The following is a 19,503-nucleotide window of genomic DNA, read 5'->3' on the forward strand; positions in this document are numbered from 1 at the left end:
CTCTACCTCCTTTTGAGCCAGCTGCAACTGCAGAGTTGAAATTCCTTTCTTGGAAAACAGCCTTCCTTCTAGCCCATCACTTCAGCAAGAAGAGTGTCTGAATTACAGGCCCTCATGGCAGTGGAGCCCTTCATCATCTTCCATGCAGACAGGGTTTCCCTCAGGACCCAATCCTTTCTTTATGCCCAAGGTGGTATCCAGTGTGGCCCTTAATCAGTCCATTCATTTGCCAACCTTCTTTTCTAATCCACAGAACAAAGGAGAATGAATACTGCACTTTTTGGATGTGCACAGACAACTTAGATGTTATTTGGACAGGACCAAGCCTCTCAGGAAAACTGAACAGCTGCTAGTTGCCTTTGCTGCAGGGGCAGAGGGGAAGGCCATTTCAAAGCAAACCATTTCTAAGTGGATAGGCCATTGCATTCATTCTGCTGTAAGCACCATGGAAAACCTATCCCACAGGGATAAGATCGCATTCCACCAGGACTGCATCTACTTCAACAGCCTTTTCTACCAGTGACATCCTAGAAGCTGCTTACCTGGAGCTCTGTACATACCTTCACCAAGCATTACCACTTGCCTATTTTTTCTAAATCCAGAGCTGGTTTTGCCACTGCAGTCTTGCATGGCTTAATAGTTGGTCCTAATTCTCTCTAACTGCCTCCTCCCTTCCTTAGCTTTGGGAATCTACCCAAATGTAATGGCTGCAACAGTGAAACATGAAGAACATAGTACAGTTGTGTACACTTACTATAAATGTAGATGTTCAAGTGTAGTCACTGTTGCAGTCCTGGTTACCCTCTCTCCAGTCCCCTGACGTCTTTTGGGTATACCTTTCTTTTTGTTTACTGTATTTAAGCTTTCTGGTGTATTTGCTTTATGTTGGAGGTGTAACCTTGTATATAATTGCTTCCCGTTATGGGGACACCTGACATCTGGGCCAAGAAAAACTGATGTAATGGTGTCGGCTGCATGCTTTATACCCCTGACTAACTGACGTCATGGAAGAAGAGAAGAGCATCCGATGCAGGACCCAAGACTTTGATAATTAGGCCGGCTGAGGGCTGCCTGCAGGCAGATAACCCAAATGTAATGCCTGCAACAGTGAATACACTCGAACATCTACGTTTATGTTAAGTGTACATAACTTAAGTGTACGCAACTGTACTTTTTGGATAGGTTCAGTATGTTTATCTTCGGCTAGCCAGGTTTCTGCTTTGAAGGAGGATTGAGTAGTGGTTTCTAATTGTTCAAGAGAAGATGCAGGGCAGGTGAGGGTTGAATCATCTGCATATTGGATGACTGAGGCAGGAGGAGCAGATTTGTGTAGCTGGTTAGTGAAGATAGAAAAGAGTAGGAGACCTAGTATGAAACCTTGTGGAACAACTTGTTGACAGGAAGTAGAGTTCAGTTCCTGTTGCCACTTGATTGTTTGCTGTCTGCCAGTAAGCTAGCTGTGGATCCATGAAAGGGAAGAGTGGCTAAGATTCAGGCTAGCAAGCTCAGTGAGCAGTGTTTCTTCTATTCATGTGAAGAGAACTTTCTTTTTCTACTTTAAAGGGGTTTACGCGTAGGGAAACTTTGAAAAATAAGGACATGCAAGATAAGGTTGCCACAAAAGATCAGATACATTGGACTTAAGGATGCTCTGTGTACCTTACTGGCATTTTCTCATGTTTCTGATCCCTGTGTAATCACTTTTCTGTAAATGGTTTGCAAAGCTTCAGGTTTTAAGATCATTGTGTTTGATATGTGACTTTAATCACTTTATAAACTCTCTGAATCTGTAGTTCAGATTTCCAAGACCCCCAGACTTTGGAGGTTTTCACCAGAATTTTTGTATTACTTATGTGATGCATGATTAGTCTGTTGTAACCATATTTGGTGTCCTAGCCCTCACCCAGTCATGATTAGTCTCTTGTAACCATGTTTGGTGTCCTAGCCCTCATCCTGTCATGATTAGTCTCTTGTAACCATGTTTGGTGTCCTAGCCCTCATCCTGTCATGATTAGTCTCTTGTAACCATGTTTGGTGTCCTAGCCCTCATCCTGTCATGATTATCTTGTAACCATGTTTGGTGTCCTAGCCCTCATCCTGTCATGATTAGTCTCTTGTAACCATGTTTGGTGTCCTAGCCCTCATCCTGTCATGATTAGTCTCTTGTAACCATGTTTGGTGTCCTAGCCCTCATCCTGTCATGATTAGTCTCTTGTAACCATGTTTGGTGTCCTAGCCCTCATCCTGTCATGATTAGTCTCTTGTAACCATGTTTGGTGTCCTAGCCCTCATCCCGTCATGATTAGTCTCTTGTAACCATGTTTGGTGTCCTAGCCCTCACCCAGTCATGATTAGTCTCTTGTAACCATGTTTGGTGTCCTAGCCCTCATCCTGTCATGATTAGTCTCTTGTAACCATGTTTGGTGTCCTAGCCCTCATCCTGTCATGATTAGTCTCTTGTAACCATGTTTGGTGTCCTAGCCCTCATCCTGTCATGATTAGTCTCTTGTAACCATGTTTGGTGTCCTAGCCCTCATCCTGTCATGATTAGTCTCTTGTAACCATGTTTGGTGTCCTAGCCCTCATCCTGTCATGATTAGTCTCTTGTAACCATGTTTGGTGTCCTAGCCCTCATCCTGTCATGATTAGTCTCTTGTAACCATGTTTGGTGTCCTAGCCCTCATCCTGTCATGATTAGTCTCTTGTAACCATGTTTGGTGTCCTAGCCCTCATCCTGTCATGATTAGTCTCTTGTAACCATGTTTGGTGTCCTAGCCCTCATCCTGTCATGATTAGTCTCTTGTAACCATGTTTGGTGTCCTAGCCCTCATCCTGTCATGATTAGTCTCTTGTAACCATGTTTGGTGTCCTAGCCCTCATCCTGTCATGATTAGTCTCTTGTAACCATGTTTGGTGTCCTAGCCCTCATCCTGTCATGATTAGTCTCTTGTAACCATGTTTGGTGTCCTAGCCCTCATCCCGTCATGATTAGTCTGTTGTAACAATATTTGGACAGGCATTACAAGCCATTCCCATTATCTATGACCTCTCTTCTTCTGTCTTGCAGGTTTATAAGAGGAAGACAGAGGCAGCTAAGGAGGAGTACTCGAAGGCCTTGGCTGCTTACAAGGCAAATCAGGTTTCTCAGGTAAAACAGTTTTGGTGTTTCCCTCCTTGGGAAAGTGCATTCCTTTTCATTTTGAGAGGTTTTTGCCAAATTTTCAACTGCAGTTTTGGGTCTTTCCTCATTGAATGATTTATTCTTTTAACTTTGCATGCTTTCAAGATGTCATAGACCAATTGCACAGTTTGTCACTTAGAAGACTAAAGGTTTTGTACATTAGGCCTGTAAGCATTTAACAGCACAATAGCTTGAAAATCCACAAATGATGGCAGTGACTGGTTGATGTGGACACTTCCATCCATGGATGGGTCCCATACACTCTGCTGGAGCAACACCTGTGGGTCAGACCAGAGATGGACAAATGCATGTTACATGGAACCAGGAAGCCAGCCAAGGAGTGCATCTTATTCTGGGATTTTTTAGTTAAGCAGAAACACATGCATCAGCATTGATGCTAAACTCAGTGGACCATGTGTGCTAGCTGACAGAGTAGGGAGATACGAACATCAGAAAATATCCCAGCTGCATGCTTCTATACTGCATGATGTCCGCAATCTCTAGCAGTGGGCCATGTGCGCTAGCTAACAGGGTAGGGAGATATGAACATCAGAAAATATCCCAGCTGCATGCTTCTATACTGCATGATGTCCGCAATCTCTAGCAGTGGACCATGTGTGCTAGCCAACAGGGTAGGGAGATGAGAACATCAGAAAATATCCCAGCTGCATGCTTCTGTAATGCATGATGTCCGCAATCTCTAGCAGTGGACCATGTGTGCTAGCCAACAGGGTAGGGAGGTACGAACATCAGAAAATATCCCAGCTGCATGCTTCTGTACTGGATGATGTCTGCAATCTCTGGGTTGCAATCATTGTTGAGTAATACAAGATGTTCTTCGTGTTTCACTGTTGCAGTCATCACACTTGGGTTATCTGCCGGCAGGTAGCCCTCAGTCGGCCCGAATACCAGAGTCTTGGGATTTCTGCATCGGATGCTGTCGCCTCTTCCATGATGTCAGGGATATAAAACATGCAGCAGACACCATTACATCAACTTTTCTTGCCGTGTGGAAGCCTGAAGCAGTTCGCAAGTGCAGGTCGGCCACTACCTGAAATTTTCATTTTTCGAGTTTCAAACCTGAAGTCTTCTAAAGCTAAGTACCCCATTGGGGATCTTTTTTACTTGCTCTAACAGATGTCAGAAAAAGTTAACAATTTTCTTGCCTGTGGAAAGCAAATACCTCACAGAGATTTTCATTCTTATTTCGTCATCTATTTAGGCCCTGACCACGGCATTCCTCGCTGTAGGTTTTGTGCCTTGTTTAATGCCCGAAGTATTTTTCATCGGGCTATCTTTGTCGCTAAATTCTTTCGCTCTCGTTCTCCGTTTTCCAAAATGGCTTCCATAAGCCATCCGACTGTCGATCTTCCGAAAAAAACGTAACGATAAAGACAGACCGCATAGTTCCAAAACTGCCGACGACGCTTCTGTCGCTGGTACTCAGTGAGGTGCTTTCGCAAACCCTGATTACCCACTTCCACAGATTCACAGGCCTCTGCTGAGACCCATTCGGAGTCAGGTGTGCCACGAGATGCTTCTTTGACTGTGGAACCTGCGGATGACTCTACCTTATATGGGTCCAGAGCCGCTGTGCAGGCACCGGCTTCTGAGAGTGTATTCCGACCTTCCGATGTTCACATTAAAGAGAGAGCTTTGTTTTTGACAAAAAATAGAATTTCTCAGGCTCAGAGTTCACACTATGCCTAGAATACCGATGACCAAAGCTCATGCTCAAGCTCCCTTGCCACAGAAACAAATGCTTAGAATGGCTGAAGACCTTATAACTTTAATTAGGGGAAGCCAGCCTTCCCCCTCTAAAAGACAAATAATTGATTTTCCTTCTGATTCTACAGACCATGAGTCCGATGACTGTGATCCCTCTGATTACCAGGACATACCCTTATCTACCTGAGAATTTTTAGACTTGACTCAGCACAGGCCTCTAGCTCAACCCCCTGTCATGGACATTGTAGATGTCTTCATGGAATCCAGTCTTACTCTTGATACTTTACCACCAACTCCTAGAAAAGCATGACCGGTACTACAGAGTACCTGTCTCACAAATTTCTCTTTAGGAATCCCACTGCGGATCCAGAGACTATTTCCCAGGTGCCTAAAGGCATTAAGGCTACTGCAGCCAAAAACCCTACCTCTTCAGACAGGGATTCTAGAGCTTTAGACAGATGGGGTAAGAAGGGTATATACCTCTGCGACTCTTGCCATCAGGGCTTTGACTTGCCAGTTTCACATGTTGAAGTATCAGCATATTATGGGACTAATTAAACAAAAAATGTTGCTTCCAGATTGTACAGAAAATAAAGATTTACAACAGTTTGTGCATTCTGCAAACCAAGTTAGTAAACATACTTTTCAGTGTTGTTTTGATGCCTTAGAAGCATCTTGCAGGGCTGTTGTCACTGGGTCTGTACTGAGAAGGCATGCTTGGCTGAAGAAGCAAATCTTGCCAGACCATGTCAAAGCAAAATTACTAGATGCTCCGTTAAACCAGGAAAGGTTGTTTGGCACAAAAGCAGAAGACGCTCTTTAAAAGATGGAGGAAAAAGCTAAATCTATGTAAACTGTTGATTTCTTACAGGTACAGCCACCTAGATTCAGTAGGCATTGGCCTTCTAAAAACTGGTCCTTTCTATTCCAAACCCAGGGGCAACATGCCCCCAAGACTACAGCCTCAGGGTATACAGAGATCTAAACAATGGAGTGCTCTTGCCTCTAAAACAGGGAGTGGTAAGCCACTCCCTTATGGAAAAAGTTCACAATAACTTGTCTGTCTTCCTTCCCAGCAAAACCCAAGTACTTGCACCCCTGGGAGGAAAACTCGCCCTGCATGCACAAAACTGGATGTCCATTACCCAGGACCGATGGGTCCTGTACATTGTATCCCAGGGATACAGGTTCTACTTCCACTCACTGCCAACCCCAAGCGGATTGCCCAGACCTTCTTCCAAACCAGTAGGCAGAGGCTCAAAAGCAAGTACTTTCTCTTCTCAGTGTCAGGACTATTCAGTCTGTACCATTAGAGCAAAGGGGACAGGGTTTCTAATCCAGATTGTTCCTGGTGCCCAGAAAAGAGAGTTCTTGGCACCCTATCCTAGATCTGTCATTTCTCAACACCTTCCTGGTGATCCCAAAATTCAAAATGCTTACACTCCAGCAGCTCCTTCCTGTGCTAGCCAAGGACTCCTGACTAGTCACCGTAGACTTAAAAGAAGCTTATCTGTACATCCCTATAAGGGAATCTTGCAGGAAATATCAACGTTTCAGGGCAGGCTGTATGTACTATCAGATGTCCTTCAAGGATGCATCTGCAGTCCTTACATATGGGTTGTCCTGCCTCAGGCAGCCCCTCGGTCAGCCGGATTCCAAAGTCTGGGTCCAGCATTGGCTGCGGTCGCCTCCATCCCGACGTCAGAGCGCCTGGGATATAAAAGCGTCAGCCGACGCCATCTTCCTCAGTCTTTCTTGCCACGCAGTGCCCGAAGCAGAAGCAGTTCGCAAGTGCCGGTCGGCCAGCTCCTGAGATTTCAGCTAACCGAAGACTTCAAAAAGCTAAGTACCCCGTTGGGGACTCTTTCTTGCCTCAGCCGATGTCAGATCAAACGGTTAAAGTTAATAATTGTTTATCTTGTGGGAAACAAATACCTCATAAGGATTTCCACTCTTACTGCCTACCCTGCCTAGGCCCAGACCACCACGTCTCGGCCTGTGCAGCCTGTGCCTCTTTCAATAGACGCACTCTTAGGCGTCGGGCGGAGTTCGCAGAGGAATTTTTTTGGGAAAAATACTGTTACACTATGCCGTCGGAGCTTCCGACTCCTCGTTTACCCAAAAAACGGAAGGACAAGGACCGACACGCGCGGTCCGTGGTTTCGGCCGAAACCATGCCCAGGCCTACTGCGAGTGTCATGGTCTCTGCCGAAACAGAATCCTCGGTGCTTCCGACCGACCATACCGCACAACCGACAATCTCGGCCCCGGAGGCCACTTCTGAGTCGGTTATAGAATTTCCTGCTGAAACCGGTGCTCTGGAAATATCCGACACCATTTCTCTAGATAAGACTACTAGAGCACGTGGGGCAGCCAGGCCTCCTGTATCCATGTCCATTAAGGCATTTACGCATGCTAAAGCTGCTAAACAGCCAAAATCTCTCCCTCCCAAGACTATTCCTCAGGGATCCACTACCGGTTCACAGATTTTAAGTTTGGCTGAGGACCTTATTTCCCTAATTAGGGGCTCTCAACCTCCTTAAGACAAAAGGCCCAGGGTTGAGCAGACAGATCCCCAGTCTTCTGATGAGGCCTCAGATGACTCTGCCCTGTCAGACTACCAGGAGGAGGCCTTTACGGCCTACGAGGATTCTGATGCAGAGGGATCTATACCCTCGGCCTCCCCTCCTGAAGAGTTGTCCTTTGGGGAGACCCTCCACTCCATGAGAGAGCATTTCAAATGGCAGGGCCAGGAATTCTCTGACTCCAGGAAGAGATTAAGAATTTTTTTGCATTTACCTCAACATAGACCTTTGGCTATTCCTCCGGTTTTAAATGTCATTGATGATGTGTACTCTGAGTCTAGTATTTCCCCTGACTCCCTTCCTCCGGCTCCTGTCAAACCCGATAGGTACTACAGGGTCCCGAACTCACATCATTTCCTTTACAAGGGCCACTCTGCTGACCCAGAAACTATTTCCCAGGGCCCTAAAGGGGTTGCAACCACCACTACTAAAAACCCACTCCCTTCTGAAAGGGAGTCCAGGGCTTTAGAGAGATGGGGTAAAAAGGTGTATACTTCTTCCACTCTTTCTATGAGGGCATTAAATTGTCAATTCCATATGATACAGTACCAAGAGTATTTGTTAGATGAATTGCATAAAAAACTTTCTTCACCTGAACCCCTAGATCGCAAGGCACTTCAGGATCTGGTACATAACTCCCAGCAGGTTAGCAACCATTTCTTGCAGTGTGGTTATGATGCATTGGAAGCTTCATGTAGGTCAGCAATGACAGGTGCAGTCATACGTAGACATGCTTGGCTGAAGGAACAAACACTGCCAGATCATGTTAAAGTAAAGCTTCTGGATGCTCCGCTGGAAAAGCAAAAGTTATTTGGTTCCACGGCTCGAGGTCTTAAAGAAATTTGAGGAAAAGGCTAAATCAGTACAAACAGTCAAAGATTTCCTACAGGTCCAGCCACCAGGATTCAGCAGAAATTGGCCTTCTAAGAATTAGTCCTTTCCGGACACAGACAGATTTCCAAGAGGCAGAAACAGGCGTGCCAGAGGTAGAGGGCAAGCTCGAGACTCCTACAGAGGACGTCAATGGCAGCCTCCAAACCAGAGAGGTACGGCAGGACCTACAACTACTACACAAGGACCATTTCAATGACTTGACTATGACCCCGCCAACCAGGTCTCAATTAGAAGCACCTTTGGGCGGAAAGCTATCTTTATTCTCAAAAAATTGGCACAGTATTACAAAGGACAAATGGATACTGCAAATAATAGACAAAGGATACAGATTCCATTTTCATACATTACCAAAAAGACAAGGCATGCCAAACCTGCCACCAAACCAAAGGCCAGAGGCTTTCATACAAATTTCCAAGCTACTACAAATGAGGGCAATAGAAAGGGTTACTCTCTCAGAACAAGGCCAAGGATTTTATTCCAGACTATTCCTTGTTCCAAGAAAAGAAAAGCAATGGAGACCAATACTGGACTTGTCTGCACTGAATACTTACCTCATCGTGCCAAAATTCAAGATGCTGACCTTACAGCAACTCCTTCCCATGCTGGGCAAGGGGTCCTGGCTGGCAACTCTGGACCTCAAGGAGGCATACCTGCATGTCCCTATCAGACAAAGTTGCAGAAAACACCTCAGATTTCTTGCAGGTTCAGAGCATTATCAATTGTCAGCATTGCCATTTGGCTTATCTACTGCGCCCAGAGTATTCACAAAATGCCTGGCATCAGTAGTTGCACATTGCAGACTTCAGGGGATTCAAATTTACCCATACCTGGACGACTGCCTCCAAGCGGACAGCCAGCAAACACTGGTAGAACACTTAAACTATATCATCCGACTACTACAGGCCTTGGGATACACAGTCAACATTCAGAAATCAAGACTTGTTCCATCCCAACGAATAATTTTCCTGGGTGCAAAACTGGATACAAACACCCAGATGGCTTTTCTTACAGAAGAAAAACGAGCACAACTACCGGATTATTTCAGAAATCTGACCACACAAACCCAGCTAACTGCAAGGAAAATCCTGCAGGCCCTGGGATTCATGGCATCTTGCATTCTTCTGATTCCACAAGCAAGGCTGCATATGAGGAAACTACAATGGTACCTAAGGAGTCTATGGTCTCAGCACAGTCACAGTCTAGAAACTTTGATCCCCCTCATTCCTTGACTTCACAAGGAATTCCTGTGGTGGGCAAAAGCAAGCCAGTCAAACATGGGCCTGCCTTTCAGCAAGCCACATATCAGCCAAACCATTACAACGGATGCCTCAGACCATGGATGGAGAGCTCACATGGAAGGCAGATGCATTCAAGGGCAATGGACACAAAGGGAATTGCACCTGCACATCAACCAAAAGGAAATGCTGGCAGTGATACATTCCATTGAGCACTTCAAGCTCTTCCTGCACCAAGGTCACCTGTTAATAAAGACAGACAATACCACAGTTATGTGGTACATAAACAAGCAAGGGGGTTCCCATTCATACCCTCTTTGCAGGCTGGCGATGAATCTGTGGGACCTTTCCCTGAAACTCAATATAGAACTACAATCCCAGTTCGTACCAGGAAAAGACAATGTTCTGGTGGACAGCCTGAGCAGAAACATCATGGATCCACACGAATGGATGTTGCACCCGGATATATTTCTCCAGATTACACATGCATGGGGAACGCCGGACATGGATCTTTTTGCCTCCCACCACAACCATCAACTGAGGAAATTCTGCACAAGGACATACCATCCTCAAGCATGGAAAGTGGACGCCCTCTCATTCAACTGGAATACTCTAACAGTATATGCATTCCCACCTCTTCCATTAATGACCAAGGTCTTACTGAAGATCAGGATAGAGCAACCAAAAGTAGTCCTGATAGCCCCGGACTGGCCAAGACAACACTGGTACCCACTGTTAAGGAGCATGTCACGCACGGAACCTTGGCCTCTACCACAATGGCCACTTCTTCTGACACAGCACAATTACAAGACTCTGCACTGCAGTCTAAAAACCTTGCAGCTGACAGCCTGGAGAATACCTTGACGACTCGCCAGGATAAACTATCCAAGAGGGTACAGGATATCATCATGGAAGCCCGGCGGCCTTCCACATGAAAAGCATATTCAGCAAAATGGAAAAGATTTCGTACCTGGAACACCGCAAAGGGTAAAGATCCGACAATCATGAGCATTCCACATATTCTAGAATACTTGGCTGAAATGCTCCATAATGGCCTTTCTTATTCCTCCGTAAAGATCCATGCTTCAGCAATTTCAGCAGAGTGCAACACTGACCCACCTGTATTCTCTCATCCTCTGCTAAGACAGTTTCTAAGAGGGATAAAAAACATCAACCCTCCAAGGAAACCATCAGTGCCTACATGGGACCTTAACTTCATGTTGGAAAAATTATCTCTTCCTCCCTTTGAACCAGCAGCATCTTCAGAACTACAATTCCTGTCTTGGAAGACTGCCTTCCTCCTGGCCATAACCTCAGCGAGAAGAGTATCTGAGTTACAGGCCCTCATGGCAGTTCAGCCATTTCTCATTTTTCATCAGGACAGAGTCTCTTTGAGAACCAATCCTTCATTCATGCCGAAGGTGGTATCCAGGGTTTCACTGAACCAAGCTATTCACCTGCCTACCTTCTTTCCAAATCCACAAAATAAAGGAGAAAAACTTCTGCATACTTTGGACATCCACAGACAGTTGCGATATTACTTGGACAGAACTAAGACTTACAGAAAAACTGACCAACTCTTTGTAGCATATGCTGCTGGTGTATAAGGAAAAGCAATTTCCAAACAGACAATTTCAAAATGGATAGGAAATTGCATTTGGTTCTGTTACTCCTTTCATGGAAAAGCTGTGCCAGCTAACATTAGGCCTCATTCCACCAGAGCAACAGCCACCTCCACAGCCTTCTTAAGAGGGGTGGCTACAAAGGACATTTTAGAAGCTGCTACATGGAGCTCCGTGCATACATTTTCCAAGCATTACAATTTACCCTTATATTCCAGATCCAGAGCAGGCTTTGCTACTGCAGTCCTACAGGGCATGTTAGCTTACACCATCCTTTTCTTAGGTCCTACCTCCCCCAGCTTGGCTATGGTATTCTACCCATATGTAAGGGGACTGCAGATGCATCCTTGAAGGACATAGTACAGTTTTGTACCTACCATAAATGTAGATGTCCGATAGGTATGCATCTGCAGTCAGGATTTCCCTCCCTCCCTCCTACCCCTCTGTGGTATATTTTGGATACCTATCCCTCTTTTTTAGCTAGCTGGGGTTATCTTTTATGGTGTATTTGTTTTTTATTGCTGTGCATGTTTGGAATTTTTCATTTATCCAAATTTAGCCTTACTTAGAGGGCAACTGGCATCTGGGGCAAGAAGAACTGAGGAAGATGGCATTGGCTGACGCTTTTATATCCCAGGTGCTCTGACGTCGGGATGGAGGCGACCGCAGCCGATGCCGGACCCAGACTTTGGAATCTGGCCGACCAAGGGGCTGCCTGAGGCAGGACAACCCATATGTAAGGACTGCAGATGCATACCTATCGGACATCTACATTTATGGTAGGTACAAAACTGTACTTTCTCTGCACTTCCCTTTGGCTTATCTACTGCGCCCAGGGTATTCACAAAGTGCCTGGCTCCAGCCATTGCATACTGCAGGCAGAGAAATATTCAAATTTACCCATAATTGGACGATTGCCTGATTCAGGTGGGCAGTCAGGAATTGCTGCTTCAGCACCTGGCATTTGTAAAGAGACTTCTAACTTCTCTGGGTTACACCTTCAACGAAAAGAAATCACAACTGGTGCCCAACCAAAAGATTTTATTTCTGGGAGCAAGCTTTGAACATAACTTCACAGATGGCATTCCTCACTCCAGAAAAACAGGCTTATTTGACAAACTACTTCAAACGAATGGCCACCAAAACCCAGCTATCTGCAAGAAAAATACTGCAAGCCCTAAGGTTCATGGCCTCATGCATTCTACTAATTCAATATGCAAGACTGCTTATGAGGAAACTTCAATGGTACTTAAAACGTCCCTGGTATCAACATTCTCAGGACCTGGAAACAGTCATTCCTATCATACCCTGTCTTAAGGACAGAGTTCCTTTGGTGGGCAAAGGCATGCTTCCACAACAAGGGACTTCCTTTCACTCAACCCCTCGCCGCCCAAACCCCGACAACAGACACATCAGACTATGTGTGGGGGGCTCACATGGCAGGCAAATGCATTCAAGGCAAATGGAGCCCAGAACAAATTCCCCTGCATATCAGTCAAAAAGAAATGTTAGCTGTACAGAATGCTCTGACAGCCTTCAAATACCTTATCCTTCAAGGAGAACTCCAGATAGACAGACAATACCACAGTTGTGTGGTACATAAACAAGCAGGGGGGAACTCATTCCTACCCTCTCTGCAGGTTGGCCATGGCCCTGTGGAACACAGCCCTGAGCAACCAAGTGCACCTGCAAGCTCAATTCCTGCCAGGCAAACACAATTCACTGGCAGACGACTTAAGCAGAAATCTACTGGACCCACACAAGTGGAAGCTGGAACCCAACTCATTCAAACTTCTAATCCACAGGTGAGGGACTCTAGAGGTGGGCCTCTTTGCCCCCCCCCCCCCTACCAAAGCCATCAATTGAGCAAATTTTGCACCAGAAATCCCCACAGCCAAGCGTGGAAAGTGGATCCCCTATCCTTTACATGGGAAAACCTCTCAATTTATGCCTTCCCCCCTCTGCCTCTTCTCTCAAAAGTACTACTCAAGATCAAACAGGGCAGGCCAAGGACAATCCTTATTGCCCCAGACTGGCCACACCAGCGCTGGTACCCACTCATATGCAGTCTTGACAGCAGTGCCACCCTGGCACCTACATCAGACCCCCCCCCCCTCCCTGCTGTCCCCAGCAGGAGGGACATATTTTGCATCCACAGCTGCAAACCCTGAACCTTGCAGCCTGGCTTATCCCCTGAATACACCACCATCAACCCTCAGCAAACAGGTGCTGGACATCATCCTTGAGGCCAGAAGGCCTAGTACTAGGAAATCCTATTCAGAAAAGTGGAAAAGATATTGTTCTTGGAGCCAGTCTCAAGGAAAGGACACAGCTGTGCCCACCTTACCTCAAATCCTAGATTACCTAGCAGAGCTTCTCCACAAAGGCCAGTTCTTCTCATCAATTAAAATTCATGCCTCTGCCATCTCAGCTCACTACAATACTGAGCCACTTCTATTTTCTCACTCTCTCATCAAACAGTTCCTGAGAGGAGCTAACAATTTAAGGCCCCCGAGGAGAGCTCCCACTCCTGCCTGGGACCTTAACTTTGTACTAGAGAAGCTCACTCTTCCCCCTTTTGAGCCTGCTGCTACAGCAGAGTTAAAATTCCTCTCTTGGAAAACAGCCTTACTTCTAGACATCACTTCAAAAAAAGTGTGTCCGAGTTACAGGCACTAATGGCTGTGGAACCCTTCATTATTTTCCATGTGGACAGGGTTTCCCTCAGGACTAACCCATCATTTATGCCCAAGGTGGTATCCAATGTGGCTTTAAACCAATCCATCCATTTACCAACATTTTTCCCTAATCCTCAGAATAAAGGGGAAAGGATTCTGCACTCCTTGGATGTGCCCAGATAGCTCAGGTTCTACCTTGACAGAATTAAACCTTTCAGAAAATCTGACCAGCTGCTAGTCAGCTTTGCTACAAGGGCAGAAGGCAAGGCCATTTCAAAGCAAACCATTTCCAAATGGATAGCACACTGCATCAATTTCTGCTACAAACACCATGGAAAACCTACCCCACAGGGGATCAGAACTCATTCCACTTAGGGCTACCTCAACCTCTGCAGCATTCCTCATTGGAGTCCCCTACCAAGGGACAACCTGGAAGCTGCAACCTGGAGTTCTGTACACACCTTCACCAAGCATTACCACTTAACTATTTTTTCTAAATCCAAAGCTGGATTTGCCACAGCAGTCTTACAAGGCCTGCTAGCTAGCCCCAATATGTCTTGACTGGCTCCACCCTTCCTCAGCTTTGGGAATCATCCCAAATGTGATGACTGCAACAGTGAAACACGAAGAACATAGTACAGTTACCATAAATGTAGATATTAGAGTGTATTCACTGTTGCAGTCCTGGTTACCCTCCCTCCAGCCCCCTGACTTTTCCATTCTTTCCACCTATCCTCTTTTTCGCCATATCTTATGGCAATGTTGTTTACTTTTTACTGGAGGTGTTCCACACCATATAATTGCTTCCTGTGTTGAGGGCTCTTGACATCTGGGGCAAGAAAACTGATGTAATGGCATCAGCTGCATGTTTTATACCCCTGATGTCATGGAAGAGGTGACAGCATCCGATGCAGAAATCCCAAGACTCTGGTATTCGGGCCGACTGAGGGCTACCTGCAGGCAGATAACCCAAGTGTGATGACTGCAACAGCGAATAAACTCGAACATCTACATTTATGGTAAGTGTACACAACTGTACTTTGGTTACTCATTGTATGAATTAATTGAAAGGAAAGGCCGACAGTAATAGAGGAGATTTTAATGTCATTTTTTTCCCCTTGCACTGTCCTGTTTGTCTTTTGTCAGCTGTATATCCTTTTTCTCACAGGTGCATTGTCTTGCTTTCCAGATGTTCATAGATCTGGACAGCTATCTCCTTGGGGTATTCATTTTACTGTGGCGAGCTTCAAAGTCCTAGCATTGTGGATTGTGTTGCATATGTGGTTCAGAACCTTCTGAGAACTGATAATTTGAGACTTTTTTTCCATCTGAGTAACTCTGGTATCTTGTCTACTGCAGAGGTTGAGGTGTCACATTAGGTTTGCATAGCTGTGAGATAGTGAGGTTAACACTTGTAGATTATTTGTCTTTTGAATTAATTGTAATTTTTCAAGATTTTAAGTCTTCTGTGTACTGCTGATGCTTTAGTCTAACTTTCTGAAACAGGATGGTGTTCCTTGCACTGGTATTTAATTGTTTTGGAATGACTTCACAAAATTTATCAAGTGAATTTCTATTTTTCTGCACAGCCATACATCCTCACCCACAAACATGCAAAATCCATTTGTTAGCCTCATTTCTATATGCATATTTCAGAAAAATAGAAATTCACTTTGAACCTTTTCAGACTTGGTTTTGAGATTTATTGTGGTGGTTAATCATTTGAAATGCTTCAGCTATAAACTCCGACTTTTAATTCAGTACCTCTGTTTTATACCATTACAGCTATGACTTCTACCATTTGGGAAAAATTCTTGTATGTAAATTTCTGTTTTTTGTTTAGCACACATTGTCGTGTGTTTGTAGGCTACTAGGCTGTTTATTTCTTAGAGTGAATACAAATCATACTTTGAAGTGTAAAACTTGGGCATCTGCAGTTAATGATTATAAGCTTACTCTTTCTCAGTTTGAGCAGAGCAAGAAAGTCCATGTACTGAAATTTATCACATCTTTGAAGTCCAGTTATTTATGACTTGTGGTTTCTGCACTCCCAGTTGTTTTAAATAGAAGTTCTAGTTCTTGCAGTATTGTGTTTAAGTGATTATTGGCCATATGGTCCAGGAAAGGTGCAACATTTGGAATGTTGATTTTTTTTTTTGCATTAACTAATTTGTAAACTTTATTTTTCTATGTGCTTTTGACCAGTTTGCATAAAGTGTGTGCATTAATCAGGTGTTGTGTAAGATTAAATGCAGAGAAAGCCATAAGTACCGTTTGAAAAGTTTCCTCAACTCCAAGCTTCCGTTTTCAGAGCTCAGAAGTAGATTCAGAATCAGAATCTTGCATTTTTGTGGTTGTAAAAATATTATATTTGCAATTAAATTTTAAGTTATAGTTTGATCATTTTTTCAGGTTAGTTTCTAGTTTTTTTATTTTTCTTTGTATTGTGCAGTACTAGTTACAGCTAATTATGTCTGCACTTTTGGGTACCTGGAATGGTTTTTCAAAATCAACTGTTAAAAATAAAGTGGAATTGGTACCTTGGCTTGTGCCTTCAGTAGTTTAAATTCTAAGTCACGTGGAATCATTTTATGTTATCTGTCTTGTGCATAACCAGTCAAACAATGCACTCTAAACTTAATTAGCTGCCTCACTTAACACTTTTTGTTGAGGGGGAATACATGTAATTTTTAACAAAAACTGTTCTAACCAGTTGTAAATATGTTCACAATAGATACTCAGGTAATTGATTAAGCCATTTGGTTGCAGTATTCATAGGCAGAAAAATTAACCAGGCATTATTTTTCAGCAGTGTATCTGAGACTTTCAAAAAAAAGATAGGAATTCACAAACATTTCAAACCCATCAAATAGCTGTTATGTTTTTCTTGAAAATGTGTAGCTAATGGAATAGAACTACAATACTTTTATCTTCCTTCTGTCCTTGAAGGATCCGTCCATGTTCCCGTTGGAGGTTGCTGTGGCTCAGGATACTCGCACATTCAGCTGTGACGCACAGTAAGGGAGAACCTGGACTGTTATCGGAGGGTGAAGGAAATGTGTACCAACTTTAGTCCCATGGCATGCTTACAGAGGCTAGATGTATGGCTCCCACTCTAAAGACCATTTATCTGGGCACTCAACACGTTTCTTCACTTTATATCTCTTCCAGTCAGTGAGCCAATAAAAGACTGGTTCAGTTTTGCTTCAGGTCTGTTTAAAGCAAATTTTATTAATTTAGGTCTTTTTTGCCTGCAACCTCCACTTCTACAAGTTTAAAAAGTAAGAATGTTCCCCCTTTTTTAGAAGAAGAGGAATTCTATGATTCTGACAGAACTAGATTATCCTCTCCAATTTCATCTCCTTCCTGATGCGAGTCCATGGCAAATGACACTTTATCCTCTTCCTTTGGAGACACCATTACTGAAATGAGACTTTAAGTTGGGAGTAAAGACTTTGGACTGCCAGAAAAGATGTTCATTGTGTTACCCTGCTGCAGTCATCACACTTGGGTTATCCTGTCGTCAGGCGGTCCCGCAGTTGGCCGGAATTCCAAAGTCTTGGTCTGGCGTAGGTTGCTGTCGCTTCTTCCCTGACGTCAGTGCGCCAGGGGTATAAATAATGCATCCGACGCCATCTTCTTCAGTCTTTCTTGCCGCGCGGTGCCCGAAGCAGAAGCAGTTCACAAGTGCCGGTCGGCCGACTCCTGAGATTTTCGAACTCGAATTTCAGACTGAAGTCTTCAATAAAGCTAAGTACCCCGTTGGGGAAACTTTTCTTGCCTCAGACCGATGTCAGAAAAAGTTAAAAATTGTATTTCTTGTGGGAAGCAAATACCTCATAAGGATTTTCATTCTTACTGCATACCTTGCCTAGGCCTAGACCACGACGTCACTAGTTGTCATTTTTGTGCTAGGTTTAATAAGCGTACTATAAAAAGATGCTTCGATTTCGCACGACACTACTTCGGTAGAAAATTTAACTACACTATGCCGTCGGAGCAACCGACTACCGGCGTGCACAAAAAATGCAAGGATAAGGACAGGCAGCCTTAGACCCAGGCCAGACTCTGAGGCCTCGGCTGATCCGGTCTCCGGTTCACCGGTCTTCAGTGAGGCTCAGACGCAGCCCCTGACTGCCGCAGATCTGGAACCCGAGACCGCTTCAGAACTTTTGGCAGAAAGTACCAGGCCAACGCAGCCATTTTGTTCAGCCCCTACCGACGACACTGCTGAAAAAGATGTCAGTGCTGCAGAAACACCTTCGGTTTCTGAGGGCGTCTTCAGACCGACGACGCTCACCTTTAAAACGTGTCCTAAGACGAAGACTCCTATTAAACCTAAAAAGACTGCACTTCAGTCCCCTGTTCAAGGCCCCATGCCTAAAAAACAGATGCTCAAAATGGCTGAAGATTTGATCTCTTTAATCAGGGGTTCCCAACCCCCTCCTGACAAAAGGCCTAGACAAGAGGAAGATTATGCATCCTCTGAACAAGTGTCTATTTCCTCAGGCTCCTCTGAGGACCAAGATTACTCCTTCTCCCCTTATGAAGATTCTGATGCTGAGGATTCCATTCCCTCAGCTTCTCCCCCTGAAGACTACTCCTTTGGGGAAACTTTACACACTATGAGGGAACATTCTCACTGGGAAGGTCAGGACTACTCTGACTCAAAGAAAAGGCTCAGAGTTTCTTTTACTCCCCCAGCACAGACCACTTGCCATCCCCCCAGTTTTAGACATTGTGGATGATGTTTACTTAGAATCCAGTTTGAACCCAGACTCTCTGCCTCCTGCTCCGGCCAAACCTAACAGATACTATAGAGTGCCTGATTCCCACAAATTTCTTTACAAAAGTCCTGTTGCTGATCCAGAGACAATCTCCCAGGGTTCCAAAGGGGCTAAGGCTTCTATGGCTAAAAATCCTGTACCCTCTGAAAGGGACTCCAGAGTACTAGACAGGTGGGGGAAAAAGGTTTACACCTCAGCCACTCTAGCTATGAGGGCACTAAATTGCCAGTTTCACATGCTAAAATATCAGCAATTTCTAATGTCTCCGTTAAAACAAAAATGAGCACTCTCCCTCAACAGTCTGAATTGAAAGAAATGCAGGATCTGTTGCATGCAACTGAACAGGTGGGCAAACGTACTTTACAGTTGTCCGCTTGATTGCTTTTGTGCTTTTGGATATATTTCTTATCTAGTTCGTGTTGGATTCTTGATTTGATACTTTACAATGTGGGTTTGATTCTTTGGAGGCTTCCTGCAGAGCAGCTGTCACTGGGTCTGTTATACGTAGGCACGCTTGGTTAAAGGAACAAACTCTGCCTGATCATGTTGAAGCAAAGCTTCAGGATGCTCCCTTACAGCAGGATGTTCTTTTTGGAGTTAAAGCATAAGTCGTCTTAAAGAAAATGGAGGATAAGGCAAAATCTATGCAGACAGTCAAAGATTTCCTACAGGTACAGCCCCCCTCGCTTCAGCAGAAATTGGCCAACAAAAAATTGGTCCTTTCCAGCTACTGACGGGCCACAGAGGGGTAAATACAGACGTCCAAGAGGCAAAGGAAAACCACAAGCCCAGT

The 19,503-nt window shown here is 44.6% G+C and overlaps 1 protein-coding gene across 3 annotated transcripts in view; it reads left to right on the plus strand.

The window, feature by feature from the left end:
- Positions 1-19,503, plus strand: part of TOX4 (TOX high mobility group box family member 4) — a 966,801-nt gene that overhangs the window by 492,763 nt on the left and 454,535 nt on the right. For all 3 annotated transcript variants that reach the window (XM_044057880.1, XM_044057879.1, XM_044057881.1), the window contains one exon: positions 3,068-3,148. In XM_044057880.1, the coding sequence (XP_043913815.1) occupies positions 3,068-3,148 (81 nt within the window). The remainder of the gene's footprint in view (positions 1-3,067; positions 3,149-19,503) is intronic.

This window comes from Protopterus annectens, chromosome 16.part0 (genome assembly GCF_019279795.1).
Source record: "Protopterus annectens isolate FY-2018-M chromosome 16.part0, PAN1.0, whole genome shotgun sequence".
In the NCBI taxonomy this organism is placed as follows: Eukaryota; Metazoa; Chordata; order Ceratodontiformes; family Protopteridae; genus Protopterus; species Protopterus annectens.